This window comes from Acanthochromis polyacanthus, chromosome 11 (genome assembly GCF_021347895.1).
Source record: "Acanthochromis polyacanthus isolate Apoly-LR-REF ecotype Palm Island chromosome 11, KAUST_Apoly_ChrSc, whole genome shotgun sequence".
Taxonomy (NCBI): Eukaryota; Metazoa; Chordata; class Actinopteri; family Pomacentridae; genus Acanthochromis; species Acanthochromis polyacanthus.
In genome coordinates this window covers 27,154,773-27,171,060 of record NC_067123.1, presented here as the reverse complement: position 1 = coordinate 27,171,060, position 16,288 = coordinate 27,154,773, and the positions used below count along the sequence as shown (strand labels likewise).

General features: G+C 40.7%; 1 protein-coding gene across 2 annotated transcripts in view; it reads left to right on the top strand.

Moving 5' to 3' along the window:
• rims3 (regulating synaptic membrane exocytosis 3) overlaps nt 1-16,288 on the top strand; it is a 46,856-nt gene that overhangs the window by 2,650 nt on the left and 27,918 nt on the right. The window contains exon 2 of one of the 2 annotated variants that reach the window (XM_022194304.2): nt 12,408-12,700. In XM_022194304.2, the coding sequence (XP_022049996.2) occupies nt 12,436-12,700 (265 nt within the window). In that variant the 5' untranslated portion in view covers nt 12,408-12,435. Of the gene's footprint in view, nt 1-12,369; nt 12,701-16,288 lie in introns of both variants that reach the window. The other variant, XM_022194297.2, reaches the window with a different exon arrangement.

Sequence of the window (16,288 nt, the reverse complement as noted above, 5' to 3'; positions counted from 1 at the left end):
CTAGTCTCCCAACTAAGTTAGTACAATGCAGCTCAGACAGGAATGGGATCAAAAATTACTACTAAAGAGGCAAATAAGGCTTTCTAATGAAAGATTTACACCAAGGGATTTTAGCTACATGGGCTGTTTTTTTTTAATGAGCCCCATTTTTTGGTGTGTCTGTAGAGTTTTCTATGAAGGGAGCTTGCATTTTCAACATCAATATTACTGTGGATCTTACTCATTTAGTTGTTGGAAGCCGAAATCATGACCCTGATTTGTATTTGATTAATTTCATAGCGCTATCTCACACTGAAGCTCATTGAGAAGAGGTCAACCAATGTGGATGTTAGGTTTGGGCAATGTTAAGATTTTACAGTACACTAAGAGAGTTAATAATCCCAAAGATATTCAGTATGGTCAAAAATACAGACGTTACTTATTTGATTAAGCGGATGTGGAGATGCTGCATTGGATTGCTCAGTAGCACCACCTGAGGTTAGTCTCTATTGGTGGAGCAGGCAGCTGAGCTGAGAGGGATGATGCTTACGAGTGGCGGCGGTGCGTCACGAAACGGTTTGAAGTGTTTTCGATTAGCCCCACTGATAAAGATGAGCCAGCCAACACAGATGGAGCTGTGTGCATTAGTGATATGCAGGTCAGGGTTTTTTAACACCTGCAGCCATCCGGTCTGATATGACAGCCAAACCAATTTGCAAAAATATGCGTTTATCAACCACCTGCAAACCCCCATTCAGGACCCATTAGTCATAACTATGACATTTCTAGCTGTATAATTACATTTATTTTGATTGACAGCCAGGACAGGAGGTGTCCGGGTGTTTGACTGTGTGTGTTTTAAAGAGACAGTGACGGACAACAAGGAAGGGAAGGTGGACACATTTCTGCAAGTTATTTATAACTTAGTCAAAATGCTGCTTTGCCACATTTTGACCTGACCCGCCCAGAACCTCTGATATTTTCTTTTAAGCTGAGCCGAACTCTCACAACCCGTGGCATATAGCTCAACCTGCACATCACTCGTGTGTACAAGTACTATTTTCCTCAAGAAACCTGTGGCTGTGCTAGCTGCATATTCTCCAGCCACAGCCATTAAACCCACGACAGGCTTACACCTGCCAACCAAAGCTTCGATTTTTCTACATCACTACAGTAGAATAAGAGCACAGCCAAAAATGAAAAATGTGCATGGTTGCAGGGTCCTCTGGCATTAATAGAAGAATGGTATTTATTGTCTATCAACAGAAGCTTAGATTTTACATTTTTTTGAATATAAATGGCATCATTTATGGTACACCCCACTGAAATGCCAGGAAGTCATGGAAAATAGCTACTGGCCAAGCCCAATGGATGTGGACATTGTTTTTGACCTATATATTTGTAATCTTCAGTACGCAATGTCAGCTGAATGCCAATGTACTTCTTCTAGGGGATACGATAACTGTTCTTAAAAAATCTATTTCACTCAACACCTGATATGTGCTTAAGGCTGCTGCAGGGTCTGCAAGGGTGACCCCCATTCTGTGCATGTGAGCGACTTGCTTGCTAATTTACCACCTTTTCAGGTTACATTTCCATCAACATAATAAAAGTGTTGCGGTCCTTGACAGTTTAATGTTCTTCGGAGTGGGCTGTGTAATAAATAATAACTTACTGTTGCCGTTCTCAACAAAATACAGCATTAATTTGGACTTTAGATAACATAACTGAAAAAGCCCCATATGAATGCATTTGCAGATAATAAAAGCCTTAAAATATAGTGGTACGAACTGGCTATTATCCTATTGTGTGAAGAGGCCGCTATCAGGCAGACAGATTAGAAAACCGAGCAAGTAACTCAAAAATTAGGTCGCGTATAAAAGGGAGTATGGAGAGAAATGGACTAAAAGCTTACGATAGAAGTCTTAAAAACATAAGCGAGGAGAGAGATAAATATACCACTCTTATCTTGTCCTCCCCCAGGATGTGACTACGTTCCAGTGCACACATCCTTTTCAGAGGTTTAGCAGTAAATAAGACAGAGAGGTGTGCTCTGGTTGACCCTGGCAACCCCTCCTTACACACACCACACAAACCAGCCCATGCATTCTAAGCTGGGACTTTGACATGGTAAGTGGGGTGAGATGTTGTGCGCTACTTCGCCTCAGGCCGACTACCAGTATCCCAGGTGGGATGGAGGGGTGGGGTGGGGTCTGGGGCGGCTGAAGAGTGGAGAGAGAGATGACACCGACCACATTAGTCACCAGAGAAAGCAGGCCATGAGTCAGGAAAGCTCCCAGTCTCATCCATCACGCCCCTCTTAACCCACTTTCCTTCCAGCCCAGCCACTCTGACTTTTTATTTTTCTATTTTGTGCTCGCTCTCTATCCCCCTGCTGCTGACAGAGTAACTTTGCTGTCCTTCCTTTTGATGGTGATGAAAAGGAGAAGAGGGCGCAAAGAGAATGGTTCAGCGCCGGACGGATTGCAGGTTGCAGCGGGAGATGAAAGTGAAAAAGAGATTTAAGGTCAACCTTTGTAGTGCAGGAAGGAAGCTAGTTAACAAATGGACGTGCTTTCACCAAATAGTGTTTACAGTGAATGGAACTATTAAAGCGAGTCTGTTTATTCTGCGTCACTGCAGGGAGATAAAGACGATAACATAGTGATATAGTGTGTCTCATTTTCACCCCAGATTCCCCATAGCGGCGTGTGGAGAGAAACTCTGTGAGCTGGTGAGATGTCTGGGGTGACAAGTGATGATATGAGAGAGATCTCGCTTCTCCAAAAGGCTGCTGGCTCTAATCCCGGACCAGTTATTTGATTGATTGCTGCAATGAAAACATAATATTGCTAGGTCAGCTATGGAGGGATTAGCCTGGAAAATATGAGACGCTGGGGATGACAAATAAACATCTGAAACAATATAGGGGAGCGATATGTTTGTCAGTGTGGTTTCATGTCAGCATTTAGCTTGTGTGTGTGTCCATTATAGAATTAGACTTTTTATAATTGGTCCTTTGTTAGCATTGTAATCAACATTAGCATTCTAGCATTTTTATGTAAAATTTATGTTCTATTTATACAATATTGACATGAAACTCAGCACACTAATAGGTGTAATCTCCATACAAATTTAGTTCATGTGAATTGTTGAACATGTGGTTTCCTGGATACAAAGCCTGTTGTCATTTCAGCTGAACTTACGAACCTCTGCGTCTTATATTTTGCTCTGATTTTAAGAGCTGTGATTCCAAGTGATGTTTTGTATCTCTGCTGCTTTGACACTTCTTTCAGCATGCTCCTGTTAGTCTTGTAACAATCACTATTTATTTGACCTTCAACAGTTGCTTTTTGATATTTTTTTTGAGTCCATGTTGAATTTTTTTCTACTTTTGAGTGTTTGCTGTTCTGCACCAAGACAATAAGTCAAATTCTGTGATGTGAAAACCCACTTCGCTGTAAAATGGATCTGATTCTTTGACTGCCATGTTGTCCTCTGTTTACAAAAAAGTTATCCCTCTGTGATGCTTAGTGCGCCCACTGAATGTGGTGTCTGACACCAATGGCCTTTTTGATTAGCTCTTGGAGTGGGAAAGTTTGGATAACACTGGTATTATCTTGGAGGCCCACTGTTAGCTGAAAGTAGTCGTCTACTGACATCAGCTGCAGTCCAAGGAGTCAGTTGATGGGTTGAGATACTCGCCGGAAAGGCATCTAAATGCCATCAAGGACTTCCACATCAGTGACCAGACCAGCCTGCATGTGGGAAACCTAAAACAAGCCAGGCTAGGACTAACTGGTTAGCAGCAGCTGAACTTTCAAATCAAGGTACTTATTTTTAGCACCTATAATGATGCAAACTGGAAGATTCCTCTGAAAAGCAAGATATTTACCAGATTAACATGGTTCACATTTAATGATCACACCCCTCTGACATCGAGAATGCTAAAATATTAGCTGCTAAAATATTGCAGCTTTGTTCCACTATTAGCCCTGTGGCCAATTTTTCCATTGAGATTTAAACAACATATCTTAATCCCAACAATTTATAAGTGATGGGTTGGTTTTTTTAAGCCACAGAGAAAGCCAAATACATAGATACTCCTAAATACCTCCTCATTAGCCGTGACTAGGATTGCTGACTGTAAACAGATAAGCAGTTAGAGTCTCATATAAACTTAAGGTGTGCATTCACTTAGTTAAATATTATCATACATTCAGTTTCAATGACACATGGTTTTTAATGGAAAACATATTTATAGTTGATATTTGTCATGATATTTACCTTATAAGACATATCTAAACAACCCCAGACAGGCTAATCTGACCTATAATTGAAGCTCTGATACAGAAAATGTAAACCTTTGCTGTCCTGCCACGGCTGATTCAACATGATTCAGCTGGTTTGTGTGAAAACATAGTGTGACGAATCGAATTTATGTCTGCTGTCATGAGGTGATGTAGAGGGAGTGACTCAATGACTCACCTCATTAAAGATTTTATTGAATAAAAATTTGATTGGACCAATGGGAAAGGCAGAGCGAAAGCTCCTTATGAACTCCTTTTTTCTTTTTTGTTAATTTCATGGCTGTTAACGTTTGATTCAGATTTGTGTCTCTGTGCACCAGGCATAATATTGCTCTGTAAAGTGTGAAATGGGAAATTTGTGAATATTTAATCGAGCTGTGACTGTATCTGGTCAGTGTGTTTCTGATACCATGGACTCTTTTAGTCAACGTGAGACTGCAGAAATCAAATCTGTGTCAGAGTTGAGAGTTTCACAGAAGATTTGGATGTTAATTCAAGTCCAGCAGCCAAGACATCAATGTCCACGCCCTCTGCCATTCAATATTTTGGCTCCGTCATCTGCCACGCTCTGGCACGTACATTCAGTGCAGCATATGTGTGTTTGCACTATGCTGGGTTTCTCTGTGTGTGATTTTGTGTGTGATCCATTTGGCTCTCAGTCTTCCCACAACCTGGCACTCTTGCTCTCCTCTCTGTGTGTGTGTGTGTAGCTGTAAAACCAGCCTTCTGTTTTCTCGCCTTAAGAGACCCCTTATGATCAGAGAGATACATCAGACACACACACACACACACACACACACACACACACACACACAATGGCAGCAGGCGCCGGGCCGACAAATTCAGTATCATAACCTGGGAAGTTTCCATGGTAGCCTCAACAGGACGTGCGTTACAGCTTCTGCCTGCCCTTGTGCACTGCCAGTATGAGTGTTCATCATGAACTTCTTTATGTTTCCAGCTGTTCTTTAACTCTTGCACATTTTGCTTGTTTTGTAGACACAACATGACATAAAATGTGCTTTGATGAGTATATGCAGGTTCATAAATGCTGTAGAGATAATATACTTTAACCACTTTAATTTGTGTATCTTGATTCTCTTTACTGCGCGTGCTGAGATTGTCACTTCACTCAGGAGGGTTTTTAAGCTGTGACGGATCATTTTCAACATTGTTGTATTTAATGTGTACGGTAATATATCCTATAGTTGAAAATGTAATACTGTTAACTAAAAGTGGGAGAAATTAAGCATCCTAGATTAATTTAAAATCATCTTTCAGTCAGCTTAGCATTTTTTTTTGTAAATTAAAACACAAAAGCCCCTCATGGCTAACACCTTACATTCCAGTAACAAGAGATTAAAAGGTGTTGTTTGTCGGATGACATTTCACTGAAATCAAGTGACCAAGGCAACATTCCTAATTGATAGAAGTGTTAATTTAGTTGTGATTCAGCTCCGTTCACTCTTTCTTGTCCCATGTGTGAAATTGAGCTAGCTGCAGCCAAAAATAATTGGCAAAGAAGTATCAAAACAGACTCATCAACAGCAAACACAAAAGCATTTGGAGCTAAAGCAAAGACTAACTCAGTCATAAAAGCAGAAACGAAATGGAAGGTGTGTTTGACTGTTTATTGAGTCAGATTTATGTTGATGTATGGGAGTCACCTGATGATCCTCTCAGACCTACAGCAAGTCTTTACCATTTTCTTGGCCGCTAAATTGTAGGTTAATTAACTTTCCAGCAGGGGCTGCATGGTCTGCATACTAGAGAGCAACTTAAAGAGACCATTAATGGATTGCTCAGCCATATCTAATTACAAGGTTGTGGCATTTGTGTTTATGGGTGAAACTGAAAAGAGAGATTGGATTTTCGCTCCTTTGCTTCTCTGCAGCAGATTCAAAGCTGAGTTGCACTGACTGCAGACAATCATGCTTGGTTGAATCACATTGATATTCATGTTTTTGGGTTTTTTTTGTACTGTTGGTGGGAATTTAAACTGTTGAAGATTCCAGATGTCTGTCGTTTGTGGAGAATAGGCAGTTTCCTTTTTTTTCCCCTCCCAACTTAATCTGTCTAATTGGGGCCGGCCAGTATAGCTAAACATTTTATGAAAAGTGTCACTTTAGTCGATATTGATCATTGGTGATAATTTTTAATGAATTATTCTTTAATTTCAACTGGGAGTTAAAAGGTTCAATTTGAATTTAAACACTTGAGCATCTTGATCCAGGTGCACAAGTAATTATTTTAAGCCTTTGATGCACAACGTGGGCCAAAAGTGACCCATATTCAATGAAAAATGAGTATCTCTTGACCAATGTTGTGCATCAAAGGGTTAATGTAAAGTTAATGAGTTAAGGTACGAAACATTCTATCATGCAATTGTCTTATTGCTATTGATGAAAACATCCATCAACTGTTTTTGCCCAGTTCAATGTGAATTGTTGCTGTAAATTGTTATAGTTCTGCAGTTTAGGAAATGTGTCTTCATCTTGAAAGTTAACGGACAAAATCATTACCATCCTGATATCTGGCTGTTAAAGGATTCAAAGGCTTTATTGTCATATGGATCAGGTGGTAGAGTGGGTCGTCCAGTGATTCAAGGGTCGGCGGTTCGATTCCCGCTCTCTCCTAGTCATGTGCTGTTGTGTCCTTGGGCAAGACACTTTACCTGCCTTGCCTCCAGTGCAGCCACGCTTCCATCAGTCTGCCCCAGGGGCAGCTGTGGCTATGAATGTAGCTTACCACCACCAGAGTGAGAATGTGTGAGTGAATGAATAATGGATCCATTGTGAACCGCTTTGAGTGCCTTGAAAAGCGCTATATAAATCTAATCCATTATTATATGTAGCAACGACCAGTTATCAATGTGATGAAATTCTTAATTCTCTTTTTCTGTTCCTTATCTGTTTCTTAAACTATTTACAGAATACAGTCATTCAGACACTCATCAGCCACATCCACTCATACATATCAACATGAAGCTACAGATTGCTGCTAATTAGCTTAGAACAGTGAATGGAGATGAGGCGCAACAGCTAACCTGGCTCTTGACAGACGTTAAAAAAAAAACCCACCAACCTCAACCTCTACGTCTCAGTGCTTCACCTTTCCTGTATGTGTGTTTCAAATAGCATACGTGCAAATTAAGAGGTTGAATCTTAAATGACTGGGGTTGCGTTGGGTGAAGGCGAGTCGAATCGAGGCGTGGAGGAGGAGCTGAGAGCCGCCAGAATGGGTGGAGGGGGCGGTTTGCTGACGGGAGGAGAAATAAATGAGCTCTGAGATGAGAAGTTAGAGAGCACAGAGACATATGGCGAGGGAGCTGTCTGGCACCAAGATGAAGATAGATGAGCTCCATGGCTGCCTTTAGGTCCAGCAAAACACTATACGGGGACAGGTACATGGTGGCATGTTCAACAGTGACGCTGTGGATGTTAGAGACTGAAAGATGCAGAGAATGCAATGTGGGTTTGGGATTTTTTTTTTGTAAATTCAGCCATTATTCTTATATACCATAACTAACAGAGTGAGCACAGAAGTGATGGAGTATGTAATTTATCTTTAATGTTGACAAGGCTGGTATGTACCCCACTTTAAATACAATCTTCTTTTTTTCTGTGCCTTGATTTATATGTTGTGGAGTTCACACAACTGTGTGCCACTCAATAAGTGACACACAGATTGGGAAATTGCAATGCTTGGGTTTAGAGCTCTGGACACGTGAGTAAGTAGCTCTTGTGATGTTAGGGTTTTCTTTTCTGCAGCAAATGGGCCATTTATCAGTGTTTTCAAATGATTAATTCGTAGTGTTTTCTGATCGTCCACCTCTGGTTAAAATATGATCGGTTAAAAATGCAGAAGGGCAGGAAACCATTGCTTCAGATGTCAGAGCCGGTCAGTCTGTTTGTAGTGTTCAACTCTCAAATTGCAAACCCAATTTTCACAACTTTTGATCAAAAGCAAATGCAGTCATCTTTGTAATGAGGCACATTTTGGGATAAGAAATGGATATAAAGATTGATACTACCGTAAGCTTCAGCGATCAAGAAGCTGAAGCCACAACGTGTTTAGCATAGCTTAGCATACTTTAATGATCATATATTTGTCTCCTAGCACATTTAATTGGAGCTGCAGCTGATGTTTATTTTCATTACTGATTAGTCCATTGATTATTTTCTTGATTATTCTTTATATGTCAAACTATTGAAACATGTCAATCTCAAAATACTCAAAATGACATTATCAAATGTCTTGTTTTGTTCAAACCAGATACATGAAATCTTAAGAAGCTAAAAAGAGCCTTTTCTTCAAACCGTACTTTACCTAAACAATCGGTCATTATTAATTGATAGTTAATTTAATCTATAGTTGACAACTAATCTTTTACTGAATAACTGTTATAGCTTTACCTCTACTAAACAAATACAAAAAGATTCATTTTTCTGTAATCTATACAAAAAACAAAATGAACAAACTATTTTTTTGGCATTTTCACCACTATTGAACGGTGGACAGTATATTGACAGATGGAGATGAGAGGAGACATAGGGATGTACGTTATGCAGCAAAAGTTACAACAAATTGTGGGGGTAGTGGTTGGCTCGGTTGCCAAGCAACCACTGGAGACAACCAGAAGTGCTGGTCGGCAGATTTTGCTACCTATACACTGAGACAGGTTGGTTGCTTCTGCAGCTTCCAGTCTTTTTGCAGCGCTAAGCTAACCGTCTCTTGCTCTATCTTCAAGGAACGGTGAGAAAGAGCAGAAATTGTCGACTTGTTCCTTTACTGGATGAATCTCTATCCAAACGGTGAAGCGTTTTCTCTGTGGATACGAGACAAACCTAGTTACCACTTTCAGTTGTCAGTAGAGATGTCCTGTGGGCCAAACACATACACAGTACACTATATACAGTCCACTTAAGTTCAGCCTCTGTCACATTAGAGCATGTCTTATATAGAGGATCTTGTCATTAAGAGAATGGGGGGATGAATGCATGTCTCACTTGTTGTCACTATCAATGTCATACATTCCTCTTTCTCCTCTTGCTTTCACTCCATTATTTCTCACGGATCAGACCACCGATGTCTGCAGTGTCCATTCATTATGAAGCATCTCCTCTTCCCATGTTTCTCTCCCAGTCCTTCCTCTTCCCTAACTCGTTCCTCTCTGTTCTCATGTGTCTCTGTGAGCAGCATTATTGTATTCATCTCCGTTCTCTCGCAGCCTTCTCCATCCCTCTCCTATCCTCATTTTTCTCCTGCTCTGCTTGCTGTCTGTGTGTTCAAAGCACAGAGGCCCCCCAGAGAGCCACAGAAGACTGCGCATGGGCTGGAATGGAAAAGAGGGAGAGCAGGAAGGAAAGAGGGAAAGGGGGAGGAGAGGAAAACAAGGATGTATATGCTCACCTGGACTTCTGCTTGCAAGCCCCTGTACTTCCTCTCCTTCCCTTATTCTTTCCTTTTGAATACCTTTTCCAGTCATACTAAATGTCACCGCTATAGCTGCATACTTTGCAAAGCATTGCAGTCGTTCTCCTCCTCCTCGGCTTTTTATTATAAGTTTCATTACAAAATGTCAAAATCTGCCCTTTGCTACATCAGTTCAGCGTTCCTCAATAGCACCCGCTTCGGCTATTCTGGTAAATGCGTTCCTGCAAATCTGCCGGTCAGCAAAGTTTTTTAGGCTCTAAGCGTCGTGGCTATGGTGGTGTGACAGAGCAGAACTCTGATGATGATTTACAGGGACAACTCAAGCACAGTGCCTTTGCATTTGCGTCTTCTGTTCTGAGGATGTGTTGAGTGCAAATTCATTGTACTGTATATACATTATTTATGCTTCCCAGTGATGGGAATGTTTTAGTAGCACAAACATGTGCACCATTCCCTGTGATTACTGACTGAACTGATGTATTTTATCCAAGCCTGTGGGATGGCTCTAGAGACAGAAATTGCAGCTGGATTTTTGGAAACAACTATTGGATGGATTACCATGAAGTTTTGAGCTGATATTTGTAGCTCTCAGATGATGAATCGTATTTAGGACACATGGTTGTTTCCAAAATCTGAAGCATGATTATTTTGAACAATACTGAGATCACATTTATTTAACATTCATATATTTTTAGGGACAAGATGTTATTGCACATGTAAGTAGAGCACTGCTTTCATTTCCACTTTTCCACATATGTGCTACAGTTTGGCTTATGTACAAGTTTTTGCATCAAAATAGAACTTAAGGCTCACCTCCTGAATTCAGCACATCTCCTAGATGCAAGATATGAACGAAAGTGCACCCAGAACATCTCACTTTATCAACATCTGCTCATTAATAGACACTATGATTTACAGATGTTCCTTTAACACCTCACATGTCTAGTACGGAAGACAATTGTTCGGTGACGATACACAGAGAAGCCTCTAGTCTCCACACTCAGTTACTGCAGTTTACACAACTTGGAAATGAATAAGGCTTTCTAATGTAAAATGCACCTAATTTGAAAGCAAGTGATTTTTATGTACATGGCCTGTTTTTTGTAAGGGGAATTTTGCATGAGTGGAGCATGCATTTTAAATGTCAGTATCCCAGTCAAGCATGTTAATTTAATTGTGAAAGCAACAACTCTCAACAAATATTGAATACAGTGCCATGAAATTAATGAATATTCATGTTTATTGTCTAGATGGGATGCATTTTATTAACTTTATTTATCTTGTAGCTTTCCTATTGGAATCAGCATCAGATTAGTAATCAAAATAGTAATCTTTACAATACATTAGTTTATCACCAAATCCCACCTGAGCTGGCCAAGTAGCATTAACACAGTTTTGTAAGGTCCATCTAAAGTAGGTGCTGAGATGCAGTAAAAAAAAAAAAAAGAAAGAAAAAAGCTGGCTGTATTTTCAGTGAAAAAAATAAATGATAAAAAAAGAAGATGGCAGCAGGAACTGCAACAATAAATTAAGTTATGCAGGAGAGGAACGATGAAGAACGAGAAATATTAAAAAGAAGTGTAGAAGCGTGGTGTTGGCCACAGTACGTATAGTATCTACATATTTAATATGCCTTTAGGTTGTCGGTTTAGCCTCAGTATAATCACTGAAGTTAGGAGAAAGAAGGGGGAAAGGAGAGAAGGAAAAGAATTTACAATAGGAGAGCTAGAGGACCACATGAGTGAAGGTGTTGTGTCACATGGCCTTTTTTTTACTGGAGACATTTTCACCTCATCCCAGGAAAGCTCGGGAGTACAAAATAAAAGTGATTATGGCTGAATTCCACTTAGCCGCTTCAGTTTTCTGCTGACAAGGGCTGAACTTTTTGGGAAAGTATAAGCGCTTAGATAAAAATGATTTCAAACTCGTATTTATTACATTTTTAAATGACATAGAAGATTAGAAATACCACAAAAGCTGTGACTAAGTTAAACAGTAAAGGAAGTTGTTCAAAGTTGGGCGAGGCTGAGCACATTCACTGAAGCACACCTTTGTTCTGTCAGGTTTAATCCACTGAGTGATGACTTGACCTGCAGAGTTTATCATCTGTCATCGTTTAAGGTCAGAACAAAAATAAGATGCTAAGAAAAAACTACACAAGACAAATACTAGCTGACAGGGTCACCCCTCAACAGCAGGACAGCCCTGACATTTGTGTGTGTGTTTGCGTGCGGCTGGAGGTATGTCTTACCTCACTGGAACAGTCTGCTGCCATCTGTACTGTCCTCGCCTGCTGACCTTTGTGTTCTTTGTTTCCTCAGTTTGCTGAACTATTTGAGATCAAAACCACTTTTTTTAAGCATTTCCCTTATTATTCGCCTTTTATGCTGTAGGAAGTCATTTCTGCTGCCTCTGCAATAAGCGGGGGATTTAATTGAAAACCGAACTGTGGTTGAAATATAAACTCGGTGTCCTTCAGCCTGGGGAGCTGCTGCAGCTGTAAGACAAGCTGTTACACTGTATTTTATCAGACACGCTGCACATCACGTTGTTCTTTTATTTGAGCTGTTCTACCCCTCCCAACTTCAACCTCCTGTCTGTACTTCCACCCTCAACTTATTGTTATCTTCTCTTCTTTCTTAAGCCCTGATCCAGCTCTCTGCCTCCCCCCCCCTCCCCCAGCCCATCGGCCCTCCAGTCCGGCGGGACCATGATGCTCAGCAGCTCCGTCGAGGTGCCCAGTCCGGGCGGGATGAGTGGCCTTAGTGGGTTGAGCGCGGCGGCCCGGAACGTGGTGCGCTCCTCCAGCATCTCGGGGGCCATGTACAGCCTGGACAAAAGCCCTGGCAGCAGCGGCCCAGACTCTGCATCGCTGACTGGCAACAAGAAGCGGCGCTCCAGTTTGGGTGCCAAGATGGTGGCCATTGTGGGGTTGTCACAGTGGAGCAAGAGCACACAGCAGCTCAACCAGCAAGGTCAGTTTACAGTCTGAGCTGCTTCTGTTGAGTAGAAGCTCTTGAGATTAAGTTGCACATTTCAAGGTCGTATGAACTTTAGTTTTTTTAATTATCTTATTCACTATTATTTCTTCTCGGTAAATGTACCTTCATGCTCCCTTTCTCCTTCCTTTCTTCCCTTCGTCCATTCTTCTTTCTTTCAGGGACCAGATTTTTCTTCTTCCTTGCCTGTCTATTCTTCTTCTATTTTCACCTTTTTTTTCCCGAAGCCCCTCCTTGATTTTGACGATTTAGTTAAGTTCATAAAGTTTAGTTTTAATTCAGAATTACATTTAAGACTCCAATTCAACCTCATTTCCAAAGAAAGATTACATTTTTAGTAGGACAGACTTTTCATTATGTTTATCCTTCTGCCTGGGCTTTAACAAATAGTAAGTATTATACAATGTGCTTTTGAAACTGTCGAGTATCTTCCTGCATTTGTTAAAATGACACTAATACTGGTTTAACAGAATAATGATTCTTTTTGTGTATGGATGAAAACATATTAGTATAATCCACTCCAAAGGTTGCGCTGCTTTAATTAGAATACCTATAATACGTTATGCAACAAGCTCTTACCTTGTGTGGTATTATCATTGTAATGCATCCTTTTTAAAGGCTGCAGCACAATTGTGAACATCACTGCGTGTTGAACTCTGAAGTAGTTGTGCAGCAATAGCAGCTAGTATGCATGGTGGCTGAATGGCGGTGATAGTGGCGCTATGTTCTATTATTCCTCCCGTGGCGTATAATTACAGATCCTGTGCAGCTGCAACAAAGGTGGCTCTTGCTTTGCGCCGTTGTGTTGAACATAAACCCACTCATTCCTGGTGGAAAACAGGGAAAACATGTCACACCCTGGGTTGTGTTAAAAGCTCTGAAGCAGGGCCAGGAGTAGAAGGAGATGCAACTCATTCCAGTGCATTTTTTCATCATTCTTCTGTCTGTCAATAGAAAACATGTTGTTCATCTGTCGTCATTCTCCAAGCACATTCTGTTTCTCCTTCCAGTACGGTGAACTGTAGCCTTTACAGAACAGTATGTCCGTCTTTGCATGTTTCTTTCTGCATGCCTGCTTGCTTTGTGGTTGTACAGTGAGTCTAACTCTGTCTTGTGCTACAAGATCTGAGGCTTTCTGCTTTGTGTAGCACACGGAGACTCATTTGATTGTTTTTTTAAAAATACCTGGGAATCCAGGAATTTTAGTTTTTCAATTCCTAAGTCTGAGATAAACATAATAATGTATGTAAAAAAAAAGTCCATGAAGTAAATGTAACAAGACCAGTCTGTCTGAAATGACAGCTGATGATGAAAGACAAGTCAGGAGAAAGAGACCGTTTTGGAGGGCATGGGCATAGATTGATGAGTGTACTTCATATAGCTAAGCCCAAAAATTAATCATAGATATGCAAAATTTGGATTTATAATGTATTTATGTGCTAAGAGGAGGCATTATCTGTTGGCTGAAAATGACATACACAAGGGACAAAATACAGTAAGACATTGTGTTTGAGATGTAACTGATGTGATGAAGTTTAATTGTCAACAGTTTTTGAGAAAATTCAACTTCTAAACCATTTTAAATAGCCCTCATTATTTCTAGTTTGTTCTATGGAATTTTAATGCTCTATAAACTGACACATTAGTTCCCTGGTCAGTTATTAGTCACTTTCAAGTCAGGGCTAAAACCACACAACTTGGTGAGTTCACCATTATGTTCCATAACTGAGACAGAGTTGCCCGTTGTGGCCACCCACCAGAGGATGAAAGGCTATAAAGCCACACTAAAGTGCTTTCAAGTGCCAGTCACACTTGAATTGTACACAGTGAAAAATTTCAAGGGTGTTGTAAGAAGCCAGAAGTGGCATCTGTGCCAGCAAGAAGGCCAAAAAAAAATCCAAGATCATCTTGAAGACAAATTAGTCTAAGCACTCCTGGCTTTTCGTCATCTGTTCTGTGGTCGGATGAGATGAAAATGGAGTTGCTGGAACACAGAGACAAGGATTTGCTTTGGTAAAAGAAAGGAGATGCAACCTCAAGAACACCAACTCCGCAGTCGAACATGGTGATGGGAATGTACTACTATGAACCAGGCAGCCTTCTTAAAGTAAACAACATGGGAAAAGAGGAGTACATTCAGATTCTAGTGGAAACCATCTGGCAATCTGCAAAAAACTTGAACAACATTGAAGCCTCAGATAAAACGGTGCTCTAAAACACACTATCGAATTGGTGAAGAAATGGGTAAAAGAAGCAACATCACAATTTTAAGGTGGCTCAGCCAGAGCTGAGACCTAAATGTGACCAGGAATCTGTGGAAGGCAGACCGGAGTGATGGCAAGGAAGACTTCAAAACCTTAAAGACCCAGTCCCTCCAGGATTTCGCGGGTGTTTTTCGTGATTGTTGCGGCCGAAAATGCCTGAATTCGTGGCAGCTTTTCTAAAAAATTGGGATAAAAGTTGCAATGTTTTAAGCTTATTTGTTGAGATAAAATTGCGGGAGATAAGTGACAATTGCTAAAAAGCTGCATTTTTTTCCAGCTTGTAGAACATGTTTCAACACTGTAATTGACAATATTTATTCCGAAATTAATTATTTAACGTTCCAACCCATTTCCACAAAAGCTGGCACACCATGGTGGGAAATTAGCAGCAGCCAGATACTGATTTAACATGATGTGACCTAACTATGCAGGGGGCGACCGGAATTGATGGGACTCAGAAACACCCCCACAATTTAATCAGTTGTTCTTTGTGTCATTTCTGATACATCCACAGTGGCAGATTTGTAGTAGGATCACAGTCATGTGATCGTCAGTGGGCCGCTGAGGTAGCGTTCACTTGTTGCCATGGTTACCGTGCCGGTATCAGACGCCGTGCCGCTATGAATCCTTAACAAATCTGTGGATCCAAACTTTAAGCCGTATCACTGCCGAAGTCTTGTCATTTGGTCCTTGCGTCATTTCTGACGGATCCTGAAAACTTAATTTAAATCCCTGAGTCCGTTTTTGAGTGATGTTGGTAACAGAGGAATGATTCACGTACACTGATCGTCACATAACTCCGTTGTGTTCTTTGGTGGAATAATTTAATCTAATTTACCTCATTCTTTCAGTGCTTTAACGGATCTGGATGCAACAGTTTCCAACATTTGTCTGGTCTGTTGTCCGCTCATTTCAGCCGTTCTAATATGTTTCGTGTTTTTTTTTTTTAAAAAGTGTGTATCAATCGATTTTATTTTTCTTTTCTTTTTTTATTCCACCACAATATTGCACGGTTGTAAAACAGTTCAGCTCCGCTTTGGTCAAGAACATCAGTGAATTAATTGTTTATCACGGTCTTCAGCAGTAATTTTTGTTGGTAAATGAGAGACATTAGTATCGCACATGTCTGCATCTTCAAACGATAAACAGGAAGTGAATTTGGTGATGTACGTGCATTACGTTTGCGCTGGGAGCTGCTACGATTGGTGGAACTCCCGGGAGGTGAGCCAAAATTGCGGGAAAGTTGCGGTGATTGGACAAAATTACAAGGCCGCGCAAAATTCGCGGAGATTGGTTGATT